Source organism: Leuciscus leuciscus (assembly GCF_965113295.1).
Source record: "Leuciscus leuciscus genome assembly, chromosome: 24".
In the NCBI taxonomy this organism is placed as follows: Eukaryota; Metazoa; Chordata; class Actinopteri; order Cypriniformes; family Leuciscidae; genus Leuciscus; species Leuciscus leuciscus.
The window spans coordinates 18,933,931-18,954,972 of NC_138723.1; the positions used below are offsets into that span (position 1 = coordinate 18,933,931).

The 21,042-nt window shown below is 38.9% G+C and overlaps 1 protein-coding gene across 2 annotated transcripts in view; it reads right to left on the minus strand.

Annotated features, from left to right (window-relative positions):
• Positions 1–20,116, minus strand: part of alcama (activated leukocyte cell adhesion molecule a) — a 65,079-nt gene extending 44,963 nt beyond the window's left edge. The window contains exon 1 of one of the 2 annotated variants that reach the window (XM_082157196.1): positions 19,899–20,116. In XM_082157196.1, coding sequence (XP_082013322.1) covers positions 19,899–19,956 — 58 coding nt within the window. In that variant the 5' untranslated portion in view covers positions 19,957–20,116. The remainder of the gene's footprint in view (positions 1–19,898) is intronic. The other variant, XM_082157195.1, reaches the window with a different exon arrangement.
• Positions 20,117–21,042: the final 926 nt, after the last annotated feature.

The following is a 21,042-nucleotide window of genomic DNA, read 5'->3' on the forward strand; positions in this document are numbered from 1 at the left end:
GTAACCATTTATATAAAGAGACAATTGTTTAAATTCTTAAAATGTAATTAAATGTTACAAATAGTAAATTTACACATTTCACTGGCAGCCGTGCTGTATTTTAGGGAGGCGTGTTTTAAAATATAGTCAAAGTTTTATTGTTTGCTCCTGATGTGAATTGTCTGATGGCAATTTTAAATTGATCGACAGATGGATAAAGAAAAGCAAAAGGATTCAGAAAAGAAATTATCCAAATGCTGTGTAAAAACTTGGACACTTGCTGTTTCTAATCCACTTGCCAAATGCTTTTATGTTAATGAGTTAATTATATTTAACTAACCCTTTTAACATTAATTAAATACACAGTTATATATATAATTCTATTTATTTGTCAATTTGAAAAGTGATTTATTTATTCACAATTTTTGAACTTAGAAATTAATAACTGACTCCATTTTGTTTTTAAGTGGCACTTCAAAAGTCTAGGTAAAAGTCTTTCATGGTTTATTGTTTTCCCTAGGCTATATATTATATATATGAAAAACCAAAAGGAACACACAAGCGGTGTAGGAATTTGTCAATGTGTGGCACTCTGTGAAATCTTGCTTTTTCAGCGACCAATGAATGAAGTTAATAGGGAGACTCAAAGCTAAACATGAGTCACCAACATAGAATCAAAACAAAGTTGTACCATTAGCAATAATAGAACAGGCAGGAAATGAGAATGACTAAACAATCTGTCACATTCAAAGATTAGTCACTGTATCTGAAAAGGCCATGCAAGATCGAAAAACTGAGCTGGCAACAGACTGTACGACACTTGAAATGTGCCTGAGGGTGCAATATTGAAATGTTGGAGAACTCTGACCCACAGAGGGCATCACATAATGTGAACTCTAGACATGGATTGACAGAGGAACCTTTGAGATACATGAAAGGTCCATTGAGGGCTGTCAGAGTTGAGTTTAGATGGGAATGATGGCAACAAGAGAGAGGGCTGGTGTTGTGGCTTATATCAGCATGCTCTCGTTCTTCCATTTCACTCATTTCGCCAAACAGGGGCTGCCAGCCTTGGCAGCTGGCCACCAGGGTCCGAAAGGAGGGGGGGCAGGTGTATTTGACGGTGGCCACAGAGGGCCCTGTGTTAGGCTCACTATCAGCAAGGGAGTGCTCGGAGAGATAGGTGAGTCAAGAGCCGAGGTCACCCTGTCTCTGGAAGTCTCAGATAAAGCCCTGGGGGAGTTGTTATAGGGGGCTCTGGAAGAGGTTAGCAGGCTCTTTCCAGGCAGTTTGCAGCCCACACGGGCCTGTCGATGCCTTATCAGGCCCACCGTTCCGGAATCGTCCATCCACTCACACCAGCTTAGATAAAAGACAAGACGGAGCTGTATGGGACACCGCAGGCCCGTGACAACAAACGAACCGGGGGACGGCAGCAATGCTGAGAGAGGTGCCAGGAATGGAGGACAGAAAATAGCCACTGTACTTAAGCCAGATGAGATCACATCTCTAAAGCTCTCCTGTTCTATCAGCAGCCAAAAGCTCCTTAATCAAGCCTTCTTAAGCCTTACACTTCAAATCAAACCTTCTTAGTAATCGTAGTTAGTTAGCTAATCTTAAATCAAACTAATACAACATAGTTAAGTGTAGCCTGACTTTCTATTAGCATTCATTCGGGCCTAGAACCAGTTAACCAGGTTTTTGCGGGCTTATCTGAAAAAGATACATTTGTACAAAGCGGCTTACATTTTTCTTTTAGATTTTTCTTTTTCTTAGATTCTTTTAATTCCCTTTAAAGAATGGTTGATACAGCCAGACACTTCTAGACAGATGTTTTTAGCCACTATTTTACTTACACACGCGTTGTGTTTTCAAGATGGCCTGTTAAGTTAAAAATAGTGCCATTTTTTACAATTATTTATTCAATTTATTCATTTAGGCAACCAGCCAACTTTTGTACATTTTGAAAATGTGTAGTTCTGCACATCCCTAAATCGAACTCATGGCCTTGCCAATGCTATAATCATGATTTATTTGTGCCAACAGGAATTTCAATGTCAGGAAGGATTCGTTTGTCCTCAGAAAAAGTTCATTGTATCAATAAACACAACGTTGTTTCCAGGCAGACTGGTCTCTCCCTATACTCCTGGAAATTCCATAGCAACCAAACAGATTAAAACTGGCAAATCAGTGCGAAATATGCATTTGATGGTAAATCGAAAAGCATTATGTATCATATTCTCCCAAAATGAGACTATTAATCACCAACAAAATCTAGCAGACAATTTTAACATCTCTTCCAGGACAGTACAGAGTGAAAGTACTGGGTGGAAGAACTTTGATGTTAAGATAAATTAACTACTTTGTTCTGAGGAGGATTTTGCATGTGTGTGCGTGTGTATAAAAGGATGTGAGTTAATGACAAGTTAGTTTATCTACTTCCCACTCTGAAATTATTCTTGGTCTGCGCAGAGGAGGATCTTCATATAATTAAAATATGCTAATGCCGTCCATACATTTATGTCTAACAAGTTTCACTCAATTAAAGGAGCGAACAGCAGACCACGGTGATAACTCGCAACCAATCATGAAGAGGTGATGATGTAAACAAATGAGGGACATTAAGTTTCATGAAAGTTCTATGAGGTTCTAGTTCACTAGTTCTACTCAGGTCCTGAAGCTGTATGAGAAAATGGAGGAAGTAATTTCCAAAGCTACATGAGCGTTTGATTGTGTTTGTCCAAACACTCATTATTTTCACACTTCGTTTCCCCCCCCCCTTATCTATAAGACATTCACTCAAACTCCAGAATAACACTCATCACTGCATTAGTCACACAAATACAGTCTTTTGCCTGGAGACCCGATTCACTGTCTAGGCCAAAGCCATTTGTGTGTCGTTATAATCAATCATTTGACTGTGAGAGGACAGTTCTAATGGAAAAGACACAAGCACACAAGCAAACAAACAAACAGAGTAAGAATTGAGTATGAACCTCAGTATCCTATTACGCACTGAACCGCTGTGTAAGAGAATCTCAATGTTTGTTAGTGATTAACATTTGACATTTGAGACTACCGTTTCCGCGAGAAAACACAAAGCCGATCTCGTCGGTCTGGAACCCGTTAAGCTTGTGTGGTTTAGTAGCTAATCCAGCTGTTACAAAAACCCAGAGATGGATGAAACTCTGATTAGGGTGGCGGATCAGAGGAGATATATTTGGACCATTGTGAGTACCCAGAGGAATAGAGACGACAAGAGCCACTTTCGTCTCTTCCGTGTGTCGTAGATATAATTGGCAGAAACGCTCACTAGTTGGGACAGTGTGAGAACTGAGAAGGTGTAAATTACCAGTGAGCAGAGCGTGACTTCTAAATCAAAGTCTGTGGTTTCCCAGCTTCAAAACCGAGGCTGCCGAGACTGTATGTCTAAGATGGATATCAGAAACTCTCTGCAGACAGGGGTCAAAGGTCAGAAAGAGAAACTTCAGAGGCTGCCCATAAAATTTACTCGGTCTATAACATCAGAGGGCAGATATGCACATTGCTTGTCTACATAAATTCTTAAAGATTAGTGCCACCCCTCCTCTTACACCTCCTCCAGGACGGATTCTCTATCTAATTTACATGTCTGAGTTTTGGCCTATTGTGAATTAAAAAGACTGTTAAAGGAATATTCAGGGTTCAATAGCCTACAAGTCAAGATCATTTAACAGATTGTGTGGCATAATGTTGATTAGCAAAATAATAATAATAATAATAATTATTATTATTATTTTGACTCTTCCCCTTGTTTTCTTTTAAATAAAAGAAGATAGGTTACAGCAATGCCCTACAATGGAAGTGAATTGGGCCAGTTTTGGGGGGGGATTTAAAGCAGAAATGTGAAGCTTATTATTTTATAACGAACATTAATTCTTGTTAAACTTGTATTGTTTGAATGGTAAAGTTGTTTAAATAATTGTTCTACTTGTTTTAAGGTTTTAGTGTTTATGGCTATGTTGTCATGGCAGCAAAGTTGTAAAATTGAATATAACTTTATACAAAAAAGGTTAGTAAGCATTTCTTCCACACTAAAATCATGTTTGCATTCATATTGTTTAAGTCCTATGGCTGTAACTGAAACCACATTAACATTTACATATTGGCCCCATTCACTTTCACTGTAAGTGGCTCACTGTAACACAAATGTTTGGTTGTTTTTAAAGAAAAGGATGGAAATTAATTTGAGGCAATCAACATTATGCCACAAGCGTTGTTGATTATATAATCCAGTATATTCCTTTAAGTGAAAGACGTGCCAACTGCTCTCCGTGTCTATCTTTTTGACTCTCATTGCGGGTGGAGCTTTTAGAAGCTCAAATTCATTTCACCAAGCAGAAAAAAGCTTTGAGGAAATGCGTTTTGTTTGCTCGGGTAACAGGTTTCATTTAAGGAGGCGCACACAATCACTAAGACAGACAGAGAAAGCATTAGTACACCAAGCACATCCTCTGTTTGAGCGATAAAGCTGCTGCCATGGAAGACTGTGCTTCCCTCCTATGCTTAGAGAAGACATCCATGTGAGTGTTTGGCTTTTTGTTTTGGGGACACATATGAGGAAGCCCTATATAGAATGATGTATCACTGCTGCCATTTGCGATTACTGTGAAAGCAATGTGGCACGGCCGCAGCCCCTCGATGAAAGAGCAGAGAACAAAGAAAACATCTCACATTTTGTATACAGCCATTCAGCCGAGAGTGGCAAACAGGGACCTGCGGTTAATCTGAAAAGATTTCTGTGAGAGTCTCTATATTGAAGAACATCCATATTTAATCACAGTATCTGGAGTAAAACATCTCGCCGTCTGTGAATCATACACTTGCTTTATTACCATATTTGCTAGAAACGTCTCGTATCCGCCACTGGCGACGGGAGGATGGAAAACGGAATGATTTTGTAATGGCTTCTGGCACATCCATTATTCAATATGAAATACCTTGAAAGTTTATTTTACTGTGCTCCGTCTCGCACTTCGAGCTGCCATTTCATATGCGGTTAAATTGATTCAGCGGTGTTGTGCGGGGTGAACCGTTCCGACCAATTTATCATGCAAAAGGTAAGCCTGAGTAACAGAGGACGTTGGGAAAGGGAGAAACAAAGGCGATTGTGTGGGCACACGCTGATTGGTTTTTAAACAGGTTCTCCACTCAGTTCTCGCCAGATAAGATGGCCATTAATGGCCACAGAGTCAAGCTCTTCAGAATTGATTGAAGCTTCTTTGAAATCAGCAGCCTGACACTTTGAATCGATACCAGCTTGGTCTTTAACGATACTGTTGGATTGACTAATCCCACAACAACGCGATTCAGAAAGTTGTTCAACCAAACAACAATTCAAAAACAAAACAAAAAACTGATTAAAATATGTTGAAGAACTTGCAGGTCTGATAATTATTGTTGCACGTTCTTTATTTGCATGCAGAATGATGGAATGTCAAGCATCAGGTAAGGCAGCTTTTGTGGCATGCAAAGACAGTTTCTAACCGTGGGAGAGAGAGCGCATGAAAGCGATGGGGAGGAAGAAAAAACACAATAGCTCAAAATTGAGGCAGTGCAGGGGGAGTGTTGGTGGCAGGAAGAGAGGTTGAGAGTCGATGCCACCAATCTAGTTATGACCTATGTAGTGATTGCTCTGCAAAACTTAGAAATTACACCAGTTCTTTCTTCTGCCGTAGGCTACTATGCAATCAGACTGGCTACTTGCAGACTAGCGGCGATCACTGCCCAAAACTGCCCACTGTGTCACTGCCATGATTTTTTTTTTTTTTAAATCAATTCAAGCTCTTACATTTGAGATTCTTGTCATTTTAGGCACAGGCTTGCTACATTATATATCGTGTTGCTTTTAATCACAAACCGTACAGTGGGATCCAAAAGTCTCAGACCACTAATTTAATAAAAAAAAATCTTCATTTGAAATCACATAATCAGCATAACAATATGAGTTTGAAAAACTGAAAAGTGAAAATGCATTTCAGAATGCCTTAGTTTTTTGTATATCCTCATTTTGCTTGTCAGAGATAAAAATCATCCAAAAATGAAAATTCTGTTATCCTTTTCTCACTCTCATATTCTAAACCAGTAGTTTAGAATATGAGATTCCCTTGAAGGCCCCACATTGTCCAACGCAATATACCAGTAAGACGTTCTTTTGCAGAACACAAAAGTGTGATATTTTGAAGAATGTTGGGTTTCAACAACATTGAGCATGGATAAGAAAGTGTTTTCAACATATGATATTTTGTTTTCTGCTAAATATAGCATGAGGGTGAGAACATGACAGGATTTTAATGTATGTGTGATCTGTTCCTTTAATGACATTAGCATGAACCTATAAATAGCGCAGAATCATAAATATTTTAGACTTTTGGACCCCGCCGTGCGTCTGTATGGACGGCATAGCTGTAATGTATTCAAGTTGTGTAAAGTCATTAAGATCCTGGTCACATCGGTTAACTGCAGGCAGAAGCTAATGATCATGTGAGAGCCGGATAGTGTTTCTGAGCCGGTTTGGGTCTAGGGAACATGTGTTGAATCATTTACACTGTTTACTCTGAGCATCAGAAGGTGTTAGACTTATGCATGCTATTTTAATAATCTGAGAAAAGGAAGAAATATCATTCCCACACAGCTTCAGGCTCATAAAACATAATGTGCATCTTTTTTTTTATTCTTTCCCTAACATACTTTAGAGTCAACGTAAATGTATTCACCTTCAAGAGAAAAGCTGTTCAGCATGGTCTGAAGCATTAATCGTGACAGGGTTTGTAATGCCATTTAAAAAAGCCCCATCTTTTGTAAGACACATCTTTTGTTCTAATTCATTTTTAGATAATACGAGTTTCCAATAAACTCTTTGAACGTTTGATGTCTTTGAAATGCAGCAAACACAGAGATTAAATAGGGTTTATTTTTGTAAAGCCAATAAACGAAATGATACCAAACGCATAGGAAAGAGAGCGAGCCCGTGTTCTGCATTTCTATAGTTGACACCGATCCTCCCTGATCTGTCCATATCTTCAGGTCCTCTGGACCCCAAGTTCAAGCATTTAATCCGAAAGCTATGGAAAACTGAAAAGTCAGTTTCTAAAAGTCCTTTTCAGTGCATGTTAATGGTGGTGAACATGTCAAGCAGCTTCAAAAACGCATGCTAAGAAATGTGCTAGTCAAGCTCCTGCCTTAGAGGCAAAATATCACTTTTGGCCTTTCTTTAAAATACAATTTGATTCAAGGCCTGTTCATAAAAAAAATAAAAATGAAGCCTAGTCATTATGACCTGAACTCGGCTGGGGATCTGATGAAGAAATGAAATCTGCTTTATAACTTCAAAGGCCTTCACTTCAGTTCAGGCACCTTGCTGTCCGGCACACTAGCCCAGTGCTCCTGACAAAAAAATGTGAAAAGGGAACTTTTTATCAGATAACAAAGCCTAGGAAGACAGAATAACCTTCAAAATACTGTGGTGTGATTTTCCAGCACTAATTTTGAAAAGTGGATTATTTTTAAATCCGCTCCACTCAAATTTTAAGTGCCATTGTGACACACCGCACAGCTGAAAAAATAGATGTAGGCCTTGAAATGGTTGAATTCAACTGCTTATGAATCCATAAGAATAGGACTGCTGGCACAAACAAGTAGCGATGAAGCTGTATTTTTTCACTACTTTTCTCTTTGTGTGTATGTGCAGGAGCAAAAGCACATCTGTTCATGGGGTTTGTGTGTGATTTGGGGAGGGGGTTTTGCGGGTGTGTGTCTGTGTGCATTTTAGAGGGGAAATGGAATTTTACCCTGAAGCCATCTGCATTACACTTTGAAGACAGAGTAATTTTTGTTGGTCCTGACCACACCCAATAACGGCCCCTTCCCAATGGACCGCACAAGACCAGACTTGACATCCAGTCTGATGAACCAAGAAAACCATCCCTTGGCGCCAGTTTGTGAATGTCTTTTCTTTATTTCTATTGTCTATAATTATTATCTTGTCTATCTTTATTTCTGTTGTCTACAGCAGGAAAGAAAAATCATAGCCTAAATATTATTAGAGATGCATGTTATATTTGTACCATATTGGTAATCAGTAATTATTAGGGATTTTTTATTAACTGGTTTCAGTGTTATTTGAGTATTATTTATATAGTGTTTCATTAATATTTTAAAAACACTAACAATTTAATAACATTATTAAATAAATGTAATCTTTAGTATATCTCAGAATTAATAAATAGTTCATACTGTACATGTTAATGTCGTAATGCCTAGTTACTTGTAGCATTTACGATTGTTTTTAGTTTGCCGTTTTATTTTGATTTATTTAGACAAAGCTAGAATAGAATTTTAATTTCAGTCATTTACCAATTACTAACTTGAAAAGTCTGACTTCTTCCAAGTCAGATATTCTCTGATATGCTATGCAAATTCATTTTCTATATAGCTCTATACCTCTATCAGTTGTCTCATTTGCTTCTCTTGCATGATTCAAAGTTGTAATTTCTGCAAGACTAGCAGCATTTAACAGAATTACAAAAATAGCTTTTTTCAAACAGGTTTCTGAAAAAAACATTACTCATTTGTTGAACTCACACCATTGGTTGAGCCATTGCTGCTGTTAAACAAACAGAGCAATGTTTGCACTGAGCCAGTGTTTACACATTTGGGCATAAATCAGCCTATGATTGATTGCTTATTTATATTTTTTAACACAGAAACAAATCACACACTTCATCACTTTTAGGGGAAACAACTGAGAAAATGCTTAAATAAAACATATCTGAGCTTCTGGAAAAAGCAAATGCTTCTCCAACTCTCTGAACAACCGCCCACTTTTAGCAAAAAAAAAAAAAAACACATTACTATTGCAAATTACTGACAGAGATATCAGAAGCAGTTGAGAGAAAGGGGTGTTTATCATGTGAACGTTGTCATTTTCCTTGAAATATTGTGTGAAAACATTAAAAGGACTGAAAGAGGAAGGTGGATGCAGGACACAAACATCATCTGTATAGAAACATCAGAGCTTTCAACTATCAGACTCCTGCAGCCAAACCTTCAGTTCCTTCAAAGCAGGAGGCTCAGAAAAACCTGCAGACACCTGATGTTTTGTTCAAATACTTGTCAGGCCTGGGCATACCGTTATGGCATCACTATATTGTAGATTTAATTTTATTTGAAAAGCGGGGAAACAAAGCCGAGGCATGTTCTGAACTGGATGAGAAGATAAAGTCAGCTTTGCTTTGTAGTTTCAATCATGCAGAGGGATGCAGCATAGCCACTGGCAACTAGAACAAGGATGAGGGCAGCCAGTTTCCTCCCTGCCGTTTTACCGCACAGTTCCTGGGGGCACTGAGGATTCAGTTACCACAACAGCACAAGCTAAGATAAGATTTAAAAACACTTTCGCTGGCCAAGAACAAGAAATGAGCCCCAGATCCCAATAAAACGCAAACACCTGAGGAATATCCGAGGGAAATCAAAATAATATTGAATATGAAGGAACGCTTTGTTTTTAAGAGCTAGTTTTTGCTCAAGTCAATGTTTGTTTTGAGCCAACATGGTTGTTAAATTATGCAAAGTATGTGATAGAACTTTAGAAAGTTCAAATATTTTAGGCAGGGATGCAAAACTACATAGGCTAGGCATAGTGTTAGTCTTTGCATATATATATATATATATATATATATATATATAAGAAGTTAATATTTAAAAGCAATATCCCATTCAAATTCGTACTGTTGGTCTAAATATCAATTTCAATAATAAGAAAAAAAAAAAAAATCACAATTGACTTTAGCTGTAAGCTGGGAAACAATGTTGGGATGTTTAGCAGATGAGAGGGGAAAGTAGTTGCACTGCTGCCCTGGATGGTGCAGCGAGTGATTCTGCAGATAAAACAGATCAGTCGTAGCACTGAGCCGTTGGCTGCCTCGGCCCATCTGAGATGTGAGAGCCCATGCATGGGTGAGTTCATGAAATGGATCAAACATGCTCCAAAGCTTTACAGAGATATGATACGTTGCCCTTCCCCATGCCTGAGTTAGCAATGCACAAGAAAATAAGAGAAATTATATTGAAAGTTTTAGTTCTACTGCCTGAACTGAATAAAACAGACTTTGAACCAACTGAAAAAGGCTGATGACCACCATTGGGTCAAGTTTTGGCTATAGAAAGGATGAAGTTACTCTCAGCTGGTAGATTGCTTTAACCACACCATTCTGACCAAAAAATATCGTTCAGCCATTGACAGCCATTCAGAAGTAGCCGTGTGTTCTGATAAGATACATTTCTCGGCAAGAACAAAGAACATAATACTGCAAAAACAAATATTATGTCTACTTGAACGTCACAGCTCAGGATAGTTGCTAGTGGAGGTCTTGAGACTAACAGTGTTCTTGTGGTGACCTTAGCCAATCAGTTGTGTAACTGAGATGAATGGGAATGCTATAATGACTAAAACCTGACATCAACACCATTATGCTTTTCTGGTTTCAAAGCTTTTGCTTCGGAAAAAGACAAACTTCTTGTGAACTTACTGAGTATCAGACAGAGAAATAGAAAGGTGAAATTCAGCCCTTGTATTCCTAGTTTTGTGTTAGTGTGAGGAACCTTGTGTTTCGTAGGTCAGTTTCATTAAATGACATCTGAAATGTGGTCATGAGACCACTGCATGGGCCTGAATCAAACACATACTTTAGCTTGTGTCTCCTATATATAGAACAGCAGAAGATTAGCACACTGCCCAGAGAAAAATACATTGCCTCTTATCTCCAAGGAACACACTTGAAGAAATCTTTTCCAAAAGTATGTGTGCAGCCCCAACAAGAGGGATAGAGTGAGATGAGGAGCAAGAAAAGGAATTAAATCTCTTCACCTGCAAATAGTCCACCTAAGATGCTGGGAACACCAAAGGCACAGGCTTTTAGCTTAAATACCTTTAGTAAAAGATCTACGATAACTACTCGAAAACCTCCCAAGAATGGTGTTATCTTCGACTGCAATGAATGTGTTCACAGGTACTTCCAAATAAGGATGTAAAAAAGAAGTGGAAGTCGGTGAGCTTGTGGTTAAATTTAGTGTGCTATCACCCCAAGCTTTCAGCGTGGAGTTCCTCTCAGACATATTACAGCCTCATGTCACTGAAATGGCACTTCAGAAGATGGAGTGGACTCCTTAAAGTGCATTGGATGTGCTAGTAACTTGTTATAAGCAGCAGAGTTATTTATGTTTGTACATTTATGAATAAATCCCAAATATATCGCTGTAGTGGTAAGAACAGCTGTCGGATATTAAAAATCTGAAATTAGGACCAGACGAAAATATACAGTGCTTGGTGAGCGTATAAAAAAAAAGATAAAGGAAGAAGCTCTTCCTTTTCCTGTTTCTTTCTCTTGCACAGTGGCTTTTAGTTCACATAATGGCTTTTATGAGCACTTTGAACAGAATAGTTAGCCCTGCTATGAAAAAGCAGCCATTTATAAGGCTTTTCATAGCTGCTACATTTCTTTATAGCTGCTCCCCATTTCTTTGGAGGTTAATGTTGGATGTGAAATTCGCCTAATTTGCTGTTAGGAAAATAACAAGGTAGGTCAATAGCATTACTAACATAGCAAAGTGGAGGCCATGGGGTGACAAAATGGCAGACTATCGGTACATCGAAGCCTACTGGGGTCTTTGAATTATACTCGAGACAACTCGAGTAGTTTTCTTTTCCGATGGCTTTCAAAACACTTGAAGTAGTTTTTCTCCATCTATTAAACTTTTAACATTGGTAAAAGTAGTATAATACCTATGGTATTAGCATTGCAAAGTGGGGACCTTGGGGTGACAAAATGGCAGACTACTGGAGCAGCAAATCTTACAGGCGTCTTTCAGATATAACTCAAGCTATTTTCTTTTCTGATGGCTCCATAAAGAGCACAGCCTCCTTAGACTTGATATTCAGCATAGCACGCTCTTGGCTTTCCTCTGTGCACATCTACAAGACTTTTAACATAGGGCCCATTGTACTTGACCCTTCTGGATGGTAAATAAATCAATTTGTGCTGAATGCAGAAAGTGCTGTCACACGAGATGAATAAAGAAACAAGGGACTTTGAGGAGAGGGAGCGAGCGAGCGAAAAGGGCAAACACCCAGAGGTGGGATTTATTGAATAAATAAAGAGACGGATCAGTCCTAAACTTTCCCTCAAAAGACAACTGAGAGTGGAAAGACGAAGGAAAGACAAAAGAGAAAGATCCGCTAGAGAACACTGTTGCTTGATCCTACTCTCTGCAGTATTCCATCAAAAAAGCAACAACAAAATCAGTGAGGATAGTGTAAAAAAATCCTCTAAATCATTCAATTTACATGTGAAGAGAGAGATAAAGACCCGTTCAAGAAGACAGGAATTTTGGGAGGAGTCGCAACAGCCCCTAAGGCCACCGATCTCGATGTGCCGAAACAGGTTCATGAAGAGGGGTAAAAAAAAAACAAGCAGGCTTCTTTTCCCCCCGATGTGAACCGAAGCAGCTGTGTGCCAGTTGTGTGTATATAATCAACCATTTACCTCTACGACAACTTTCAACCTTTTAAAATCGCATTAGAATGGTGCATGCTGAAACAACACAGCGCTCTGAGGAAGCTCCTCCAGCCTGCGAGAGCTGGAACTAATTTATCGCATGAGAGGATGCTTCTTCCCCTGCCTCCCGGGAGTGGAGCATGGGTCGGTTGCCTACCCTAATCATTTTCACCATGAGGTTTACTGAATGTTTAACCTCTCAAAAATCCAGTGCTATCCGACATGTAAAGTCATGCGGCAAAGCTGTTTCGGATATTCAAAAAGGAAATAAAAAATTTAGTCAAAATTGATTCTATATGCCATGCATCTTTAGGAACCCTTTTGTTTGGGAACCCTTAATGATACTCCTATGCATGATGATTTTACTGGGCAACATGACCTTGCATTTGAACTTATTTCTCTGACATTTGGGTTCAAGGTTTTCATCTCAACAATGTTTTTTATTGTAAACTCATCCAGCCGCAGCTTCATTCATTCTTCCTCCCTTTTCACTCCCACCAGTAACCCCTTTAGATCACATAACCAGAATAATTTATTACTCCAGTGCATAAAGACAACAATTCAGCGCCTCTGAGCTTGATTTAGAGGGAGGTGCTAAAAAGCGATGTGAACATGAGGGAGGAGGCCACTTAATTGTTTGCGGGGATAACATTTTTTAACCTTTTTCTTTACTCAGATAAACCCATGGTAAAGACAGATGAGATGACATACATCTGAAAGGGACCTAATGACTTCAAAAAAGCCACCACTTCCTCTTTCAGTGGCAAACTCTGCTGCATTCGAAACTCTATGCGTAGCTCCTGTCTGTGGGAGTTTTTCCCCAATCCTAACAGGGTTGCATTTTAAATACAATTAAACAATCTTTCATTTACTCACTCTCACGTCATTCCAAAAGTGTATGACTTACTTTCTTCCGTGAATCCCAAAACCTCAGTGTTTTGTGTTCAACAGAAGAGTCATACTGGGTTGAAAAGATATGAGGGTGAGTAAATGATGGCATAATTTTTCGGTGGACTATCCCTTTAAGAAATTCCCTTGAACACACGTACATTAATACCTCTCTGGGGTGGTTTTTTTTGTGTGTGTCTCATATAATGTAAGGTAGAACCACAAACACACACACACAATATATAAAAATATATATATGTAATATATAAACTGTCAATACAAATGTCACACTCATGTCATGTCTTTCTGAGGAACATAAAAGACGGTATTTTGCTAAACTTTTTGGTCCATGTAATGAAAGCCAATAGGGTCCGAAACAACATTAGACCTCAATGACTTTTTCAAAATCATGTCTTTTTTGTCCCACAGAAGAAAAGTTTTTACAGGTTTTAAACAACATGAGGGTAAGTAAATAATGTAAGAATTTTCCGTTTTGGGTGAACTATCCCTTTAAATAGAAAAGCAAAGTAAAAAAGTAATGTGAATTTCCATTCATTTTAAATCCACTTTCTTGCTTAAATTCTAATACAAAGTGTAATGGAATTTAAGGCATTCTTAATTACAGCCTAAATGCAGCAACCTTATGCAAATTAAGAGGTGCATTGTGAACCTGCTAAAAGAGCAATTAAAGCTTTAAACGGCGAGACTTCAGACCATTTCTTCCTCCCGTATTGTTTGCGCCAAACGTCTCTCTGAATAGGGCCTCCACCCGTCAAGATCATGGTTCACCCCACATTGCGTTTAATAGATTTAATCGATGTCAGTGTTTCCTCATTCACCCTGACAGCTCTGGGAGATCCTGTCCCTAACACATGGAGCTCATGGGCACTCTAACCTTCTTTCCATCCGCCTCTCTCACTCTATCCGGAACAGATTTAAGAGAGGGGGAAAAAACTTTGCCTTCCTCTGTCATGCCCTTTTGGGTTCAAAGCATCACTTAAAGAGGCAAGAGTGGCAGGCAGGAACGACTCCTCACACATGGAGAAATGCAATCTGCACATCACAGACAGCATCAAAGCGACGGACCCAGAATGGGAATCCGGTTATCGTGCGTCTCCATGGCTGCCAGAAAGGTTGTGTGGCTTTGAATGTCAGCCTGAATTGAAACGCTCAAAGCCTCAGATGGATATTTGACAGAATGTGATTTGGTGGGAGGGAGACGGGCTAAGGGCTGCAACAACTCGCAACCTTTTGTAGATGGATCTAAATGCCAGGACAAACATTTGACATTGAATAAATAATATCCGCCGGACCACCATTAACCACTACATGTGAACGAGCAGCCTGATGTATATAAATCCTTTTCTTGGGGGTATTATCGACCTCAAAACGCCCGGCTTAAAGTGTCTCGGATCAAAACGCACCATGTACGTTTCATAAGCACAAGCATTAAACACACTCAAATTGGCTCTACACTGTGATCTCTGAACTGATCAATACGACAACCCTGTAGAAAGGATGACTTATGACTCTTGCGCTATAAGCAAACTTATAAATAACATTCCAACTGCCGCATAATTGATGCTAAAACTACATTGAACAGCTCGGGGTGGCCTCGCCGTAAAACGACTAACCGCACTCTTGAGTTATCGCCAAAGAGTGCATGTTAAAAAACACATTGTGTAGAAATAATTGGATGCTTGTATAATCGATAGCCATGCCCAGAACCTTTCATTGACTGCCATGTCAATTTATACCACCGGCCCATAAATGAGCAAGAGTGGCCCAAAAGAGTCAGTTATGGCTCTTTAAACCATCCCATTAAACTCAAGATAGGATAAAATAAACTAAAAGACTAGAAGATATGTTTGCCAACATTCTGACTTGCATCCTCTCAGGCTGCCAGACGCTTAAGTCGGCAAGAATCTTTAATATTAATAAATAAATGCACATAAACTAGTCCAGTAAACACATTTAATCAGCTTTCCGCATTCTGATTGAAAGCAAAACGTCTTATGTATATCCATGAGACAACCGGTGAGTTTGACGCCCACAATCAGTTCTATGAAAAGATATTGATCTGAAGAAACACAGCCTTGGATTTTTCTGGTGAAAAGGAGAACTTGAAATAATGTTGTTGCTACTTGCATTTTTGGTGCTGATGAGAATGCTGCTGTTAAGAATATGTTATTGCATACAGCATGCAAAAGTTAGCGCTCTCATTTATAGCTTATCTCAGATGCTTCGCCCTCGTGTCTCCCAGCTGTGCGTCGCTACACTGCTTATATGCATAACAATATTAAAGCAAGAGAACAATATTCCCTCAAAGCGGCACTTAAGACCACCAACCGGCTTTTATCAACCAGCAATCATGGTAAAAGGCGTTTCAACAGTCCATCAGACTGCGCACACAAATCTAATGTAAGCATTCCCTTTGATTATGTGGCAAAAAAGAGGGGTGTGGGACCAGATGAGTAGATAAGACTGGGTGAAGTCTCAGGAGGCCATTTTGGGCGGTGCAGAGTGCAGACAGCAGGTCCTCCTTCTTAGCAATGCTCCGATTAATCCATTAGCAAACGGGGAGTGCATTTGGTGGACAAGAAAGACCCCCGATGAGGCCATAGAAGGGATAATGCATGTGTTCATGAGACAACAGATGCTTGGTCCAACACATGGCTTGAGTAATTTACAGTAAAAGCCTCTGATGGGGCATATGTATGCGCGTGCATGAACGTGAGTGGTCGGGAGGGAATTTAAATATGAATAAATGATGACATAATGGCCTCAGCACTTCAACCAATTTAAATGGTGGGTCAAAAGCACATTCTGAAACCTTAACTGCCTGTCTCCTAATTCAATCATTTCAGCATAATACCCACAATCATTTTAGCACATAAAACACTGTTCACTTAGCCTATGCTGTTTTTTTTTTTCTTTCCTCTTCCCACCATTTGAAACGAACAAAGCCCTAAAGCTGTAAAATTAGCTTTTACCATATGCTCCCATTGGTTCTTCCTGAAAGCAGTTCCATAGTTAAGCTTTAACTAAATGAATATGCAAATATGAATTAGACATTTCTTTTTTCACTACATGTGTTTTCCTGTTTGATATCTAAGTGGAACTGACATTAATCAGCTCAAGCCCTTGCCTGCCAATAAACAATGACAAAATATTCCCCCAAAAGGCCACGGTGGCATGAATTTTTCACTTGAACGCTTAAATGATCAGATGTGGGATTTCCTGGTGTAGATGTGGTTTAGTGTCAGTCTTAATGTAATTAGGTTTTTCCATCTCTCATGCTAAACAAAGGCCTGTGTATTCAATAGGGAGTTTCAGTTCCTCCTCATGTTCAAACGTCATTCAGAGTGACATCACTGATGTGTAAATATAGACGTAATCCTGTTGTAACCTAACACGAAACTTGTGCATTTTACAAATTCCCCTTAAACAAACCCCTACAATCTTTTATTTAAAATATGATGACGATTTATGAAATATTCCATGCTTGCTACTAAATCTAGTCCACATACATCAGTCCTTTAATCATGCAGCTTTCAGAATGAGGAAAAATTCTTCTTAATCAGAATAAGGAAACGTTTCATCAGCTAAGTCATTTAATGATTGAAAAATTTAATAATTCAGTAGGCTGCATAGAACAGGTTTCTGCTATAAAATCCATCAAGAGCAAATGATACAATCACTGAGCTTGCAAAGACGGCAGAGGTGCTTTTCTTTACCTGTTTGCATACAGGTGATCAGTCTCCTGCTGACAGCACTTCAGAGAAACTGACCTTTCCAACACACAACCAAAAAGATCCAGAGGGTCATAACAGCAAAAACACGTTGAGTAAAGGGTAGTCTATGGGTTGTGTGGTTTTGTATGTGTGTACTCTTTAAAACGGCATATGTAGCTTCAAGCAATGTCTGTGTGGGGGAAACAGACATATTCTAACATGCCTAACATCTCAGGATAAATTATGAGATGTCATGTTCTGTCACTTAGAAACTACACTAGGAAATACTGAAGGAGGTTCCTCAGGCAAGAACTTGAACCACACCCATTGCAATATAGCATATAGGATACCAAAACAATAGCCTGAACAGAATCTTCACTCAAACTGTATTTTCCAATGAATTTCCAGTGCAGTTCAATGTATTCAACAACATATGAAGAGTTCAGATGCAAAAGCCTCTAAGTGCCATCTGAAAATTTCTTCTAAAATTGTCATTTTTATCAAGCTTGTATATTTAAGTTCAGTAATTTCACTTAAATGGCAATGAAAATGATCTATTAATTGTCATTTAAGTGAAATTACTGAACTTAAATATACAAGCTTGATAAAAATGACCATTTTAGAAGAAATTTTCAGATGGCACTTAGAGGCTTTTGCATCTGAACTCTTCATATTCTTTGTCACACATAAAACAAAATCAAGTTCTGTAAAGGCTGACAAACAAGTGCTATTTTGGAAAATGTCATATGATGTGCATTTTCCTGTTGTGTGACTGAACTTCCTTAATTGTATGCTCAACACGTTTAATTTGATTTAACAAATTTCCCATTATGGACTGTACGTGGCACAGTTACATACATGGTAAAAATGTTGTTTTTATGAGTACTTCTTGACAAATAGAGTGGTGCAGGGATGACGTCAAAACCCAGAAGACTAATTCCCCCTTGGTTCCTTTGAGAGTTTCCTATGGGGTTTTAAAACTGCTTCAAATTTGGTGTTTTTGGAAAGGATGTGTGTAATAAATCATCTCTCAATTAATGTGAGGTCTTGTCATTAATGTGAGCAATTATACATGCACAGTACATGTTGACTGTATTTTATGCCAACAACCCATCTTGTTTTTAAATTGAAAAAATAAATAAACTTGACAGACAGAAAGATAGACAGATCACACATCTTTAGTGTGTGACATCTTCACACATCTCCATTATCGAAGAAAAACATTTCAAAAAGAATAATAAGCAATACTACAGCAGCCACCACCTCAAAGTTATCAATCACTTTACCGCATTAACATAGATTCGTCTGAAGACGAATAAAGACATCTATGTCAGATAAATTCTGATGAGCAAACAAGCATGTGACACTGATAAAACCATACAACAGTCAAATGACTGAATTGGAAACACAGCTCTCCACCTCCGCAACCTCTCGTGGGCAAGCTCACGCTCGCTATTTCTCTCTCACCCGTTCACGCGCGCACACACACAGCGCACTCACGCGCTCAAAGAAGATTCAAGCCCTGACTGTAATGAGTTCGCGCGCGTCCCCAAATAATGGAGTCGCTTATTAAAAGGATAGTGCATCCCAAAATTAAAATGCTGTATCATATTAAAAATCCGTATATATAAAAAAAAAACAAAACAAAACCAAAGGCTGAAGGAATAGCCCTGCGATTTTCCCCTATGCGATTAGAATGAATGGGTAATGGGGCGATCAAGCTTTAAACATTATGCAAAATCACCATAAAAGTAGTCCAAAGACGACTTATCTAAGTCCTCTGGCGAATAGCTTTTTGTGAGATTAGCCTATAGATATTTTCAATGAATCAGACAGGTGATCCAATTCACAAAAATCTATTCTGAATGATTCGTTCATCAATCAAACAGATCCAGTTCTGACTTGACTTAATGATCCGATGACAACAGTTCCTATCGGCTCGTTCCTCACACAAACCTATTGTATGACTTCAGAGGACTTGGAATATTGCACACGAGTCGTGTGATACTTTGTGGGGACTGAAGTCCTTTTCGACGCTACGGCTGAATCAGGCACCCTTCATTGTCATTCCATGGAAATGACCGACCAGGATATTTTTGGAAAATATTCATGGTTGAAAGGACTTTCATTTTAAGGTGAACTGTCCCTTTAAGGTACGTGTTTAGTTTCTGTTTGTGGGACTGACGCATATGCTGGGGATTTCAGAAACACGCGCAGGGGCAGGTGTGATGTCACTGCTATGTTTCTGCGTATGATAGCCTATAGAAACATAAACACGTAGCCTATCAAAAACATTGCCTCGCGTGTCCAAACTAAAAGTTGAAACACTTCATATTCCCTGTTCTGTACTGAAGTACAGAAGTTTGAAAGCTTTATCACAGTCTCCTACAATAAAAATGAATGAATGTGAATGTCCGAGGCGGGCACAGCTGGCTTAATCTTCTTCAGGTGGAGACTTGACCTCTTGTTCTTAACGTGGGAGAAATCAAAAGTGTAACACATGTCCGGGCAATGATTGCCAACGAATTGCGGGAACGGCTATTATAAACACTTGTTGATGTTGATATAAGTAAGTAAAAAAAGTCGAATGGTCATAATAGGAACGAACCTGCTCAACAAAATCCTTGGATTACGGCAGCGATGTTTCATGGAAAGAATGGGAGAATGAGATACAACTATTTTCATGATAAATTAACTGACATACCTGGAGGAAACACAGCGACTGCTATGGAGGCAACGAAAAGGCAGATCACCGATTGCATCCTTAAAGAAAAACCCGGCTCTCCTCTATACAGTCCGAAGAGAATCTCAGAAATATGCTCGTCTGAAGTTGTTGGATAGTAACGAGAGAAGTCTCTGGTTGAGTGCGTTGAAAGGATCAGGCGGGTTGCTCTGTGCGAGAGCGCAGGTGAAGTCTGGAGTCTGGACGAGCAGTGGAGATAGTGCGAATTCACACTGGAGAGTTGGGCGCCAAGCCCCGCCCCATTCCGCCCCCAGTGACACGCCCTCTCCGGGCGAAGCCAGTCGCTGAGACGCTGCTGTCGGAAAATCCGAATTATTCAAGCAAATCCGTTAGCGCGAACTGTTTCAGTGAATCATTTAAAAACGATTCTGCAATTCATCAGACACACGTACACACATGGGTTTTTATGTTTTATGGGGACTTTCAAAGGACGTAATGACTTTTATAGCCTACTACACACTGAAAAAAATTAGGCTATCACAGTTTCCACAGAATGATTCAACCTTGAAAATAGCCTATTATCAGCCTATTATGAAGACTTCAGATGCCCAACACCTATGAAGAGACGGCGCCAACTCCTGCGAAGACTTCAGATGACGCAAACTCTGAATCAAAATGCACCAATGCTACATTTTATTTAATGTCATAATCATTTGTTAACAAACAAGAATTCATTACTTCAAAGAGCTCTGTTATTGCCTTAAATTATTACATTGTTTAAATTAATATATTTTTTAGCTAACTGTGATTTTGTATAGCCTATGTACATTTCTGAAATACATAACTTGGACAGATGGGCTACCTCTGATAACAGATCACTCTAAACTGTAATGTGGACTCATGCATTTTTTATAAAGCTGCTTTAAAACGGTACATTATGAAAAGCGCTATACAAATAAATGTGAATTGAATAATAATAATATATTAGAATGATTCCTGAAAGGCCATGTGACAATGAAGACTGGAGTAATAATGCTGATAATTTAAGTCAAGTCAAGTCAAGTTTATTTGTATAGCGCTTTTCACAATACAGATTGTATCAAAGCAGCTTCACAGTATTAAATTAAAATAATACAACAAAGTTTGTTTCAAGAGGAATTTATTG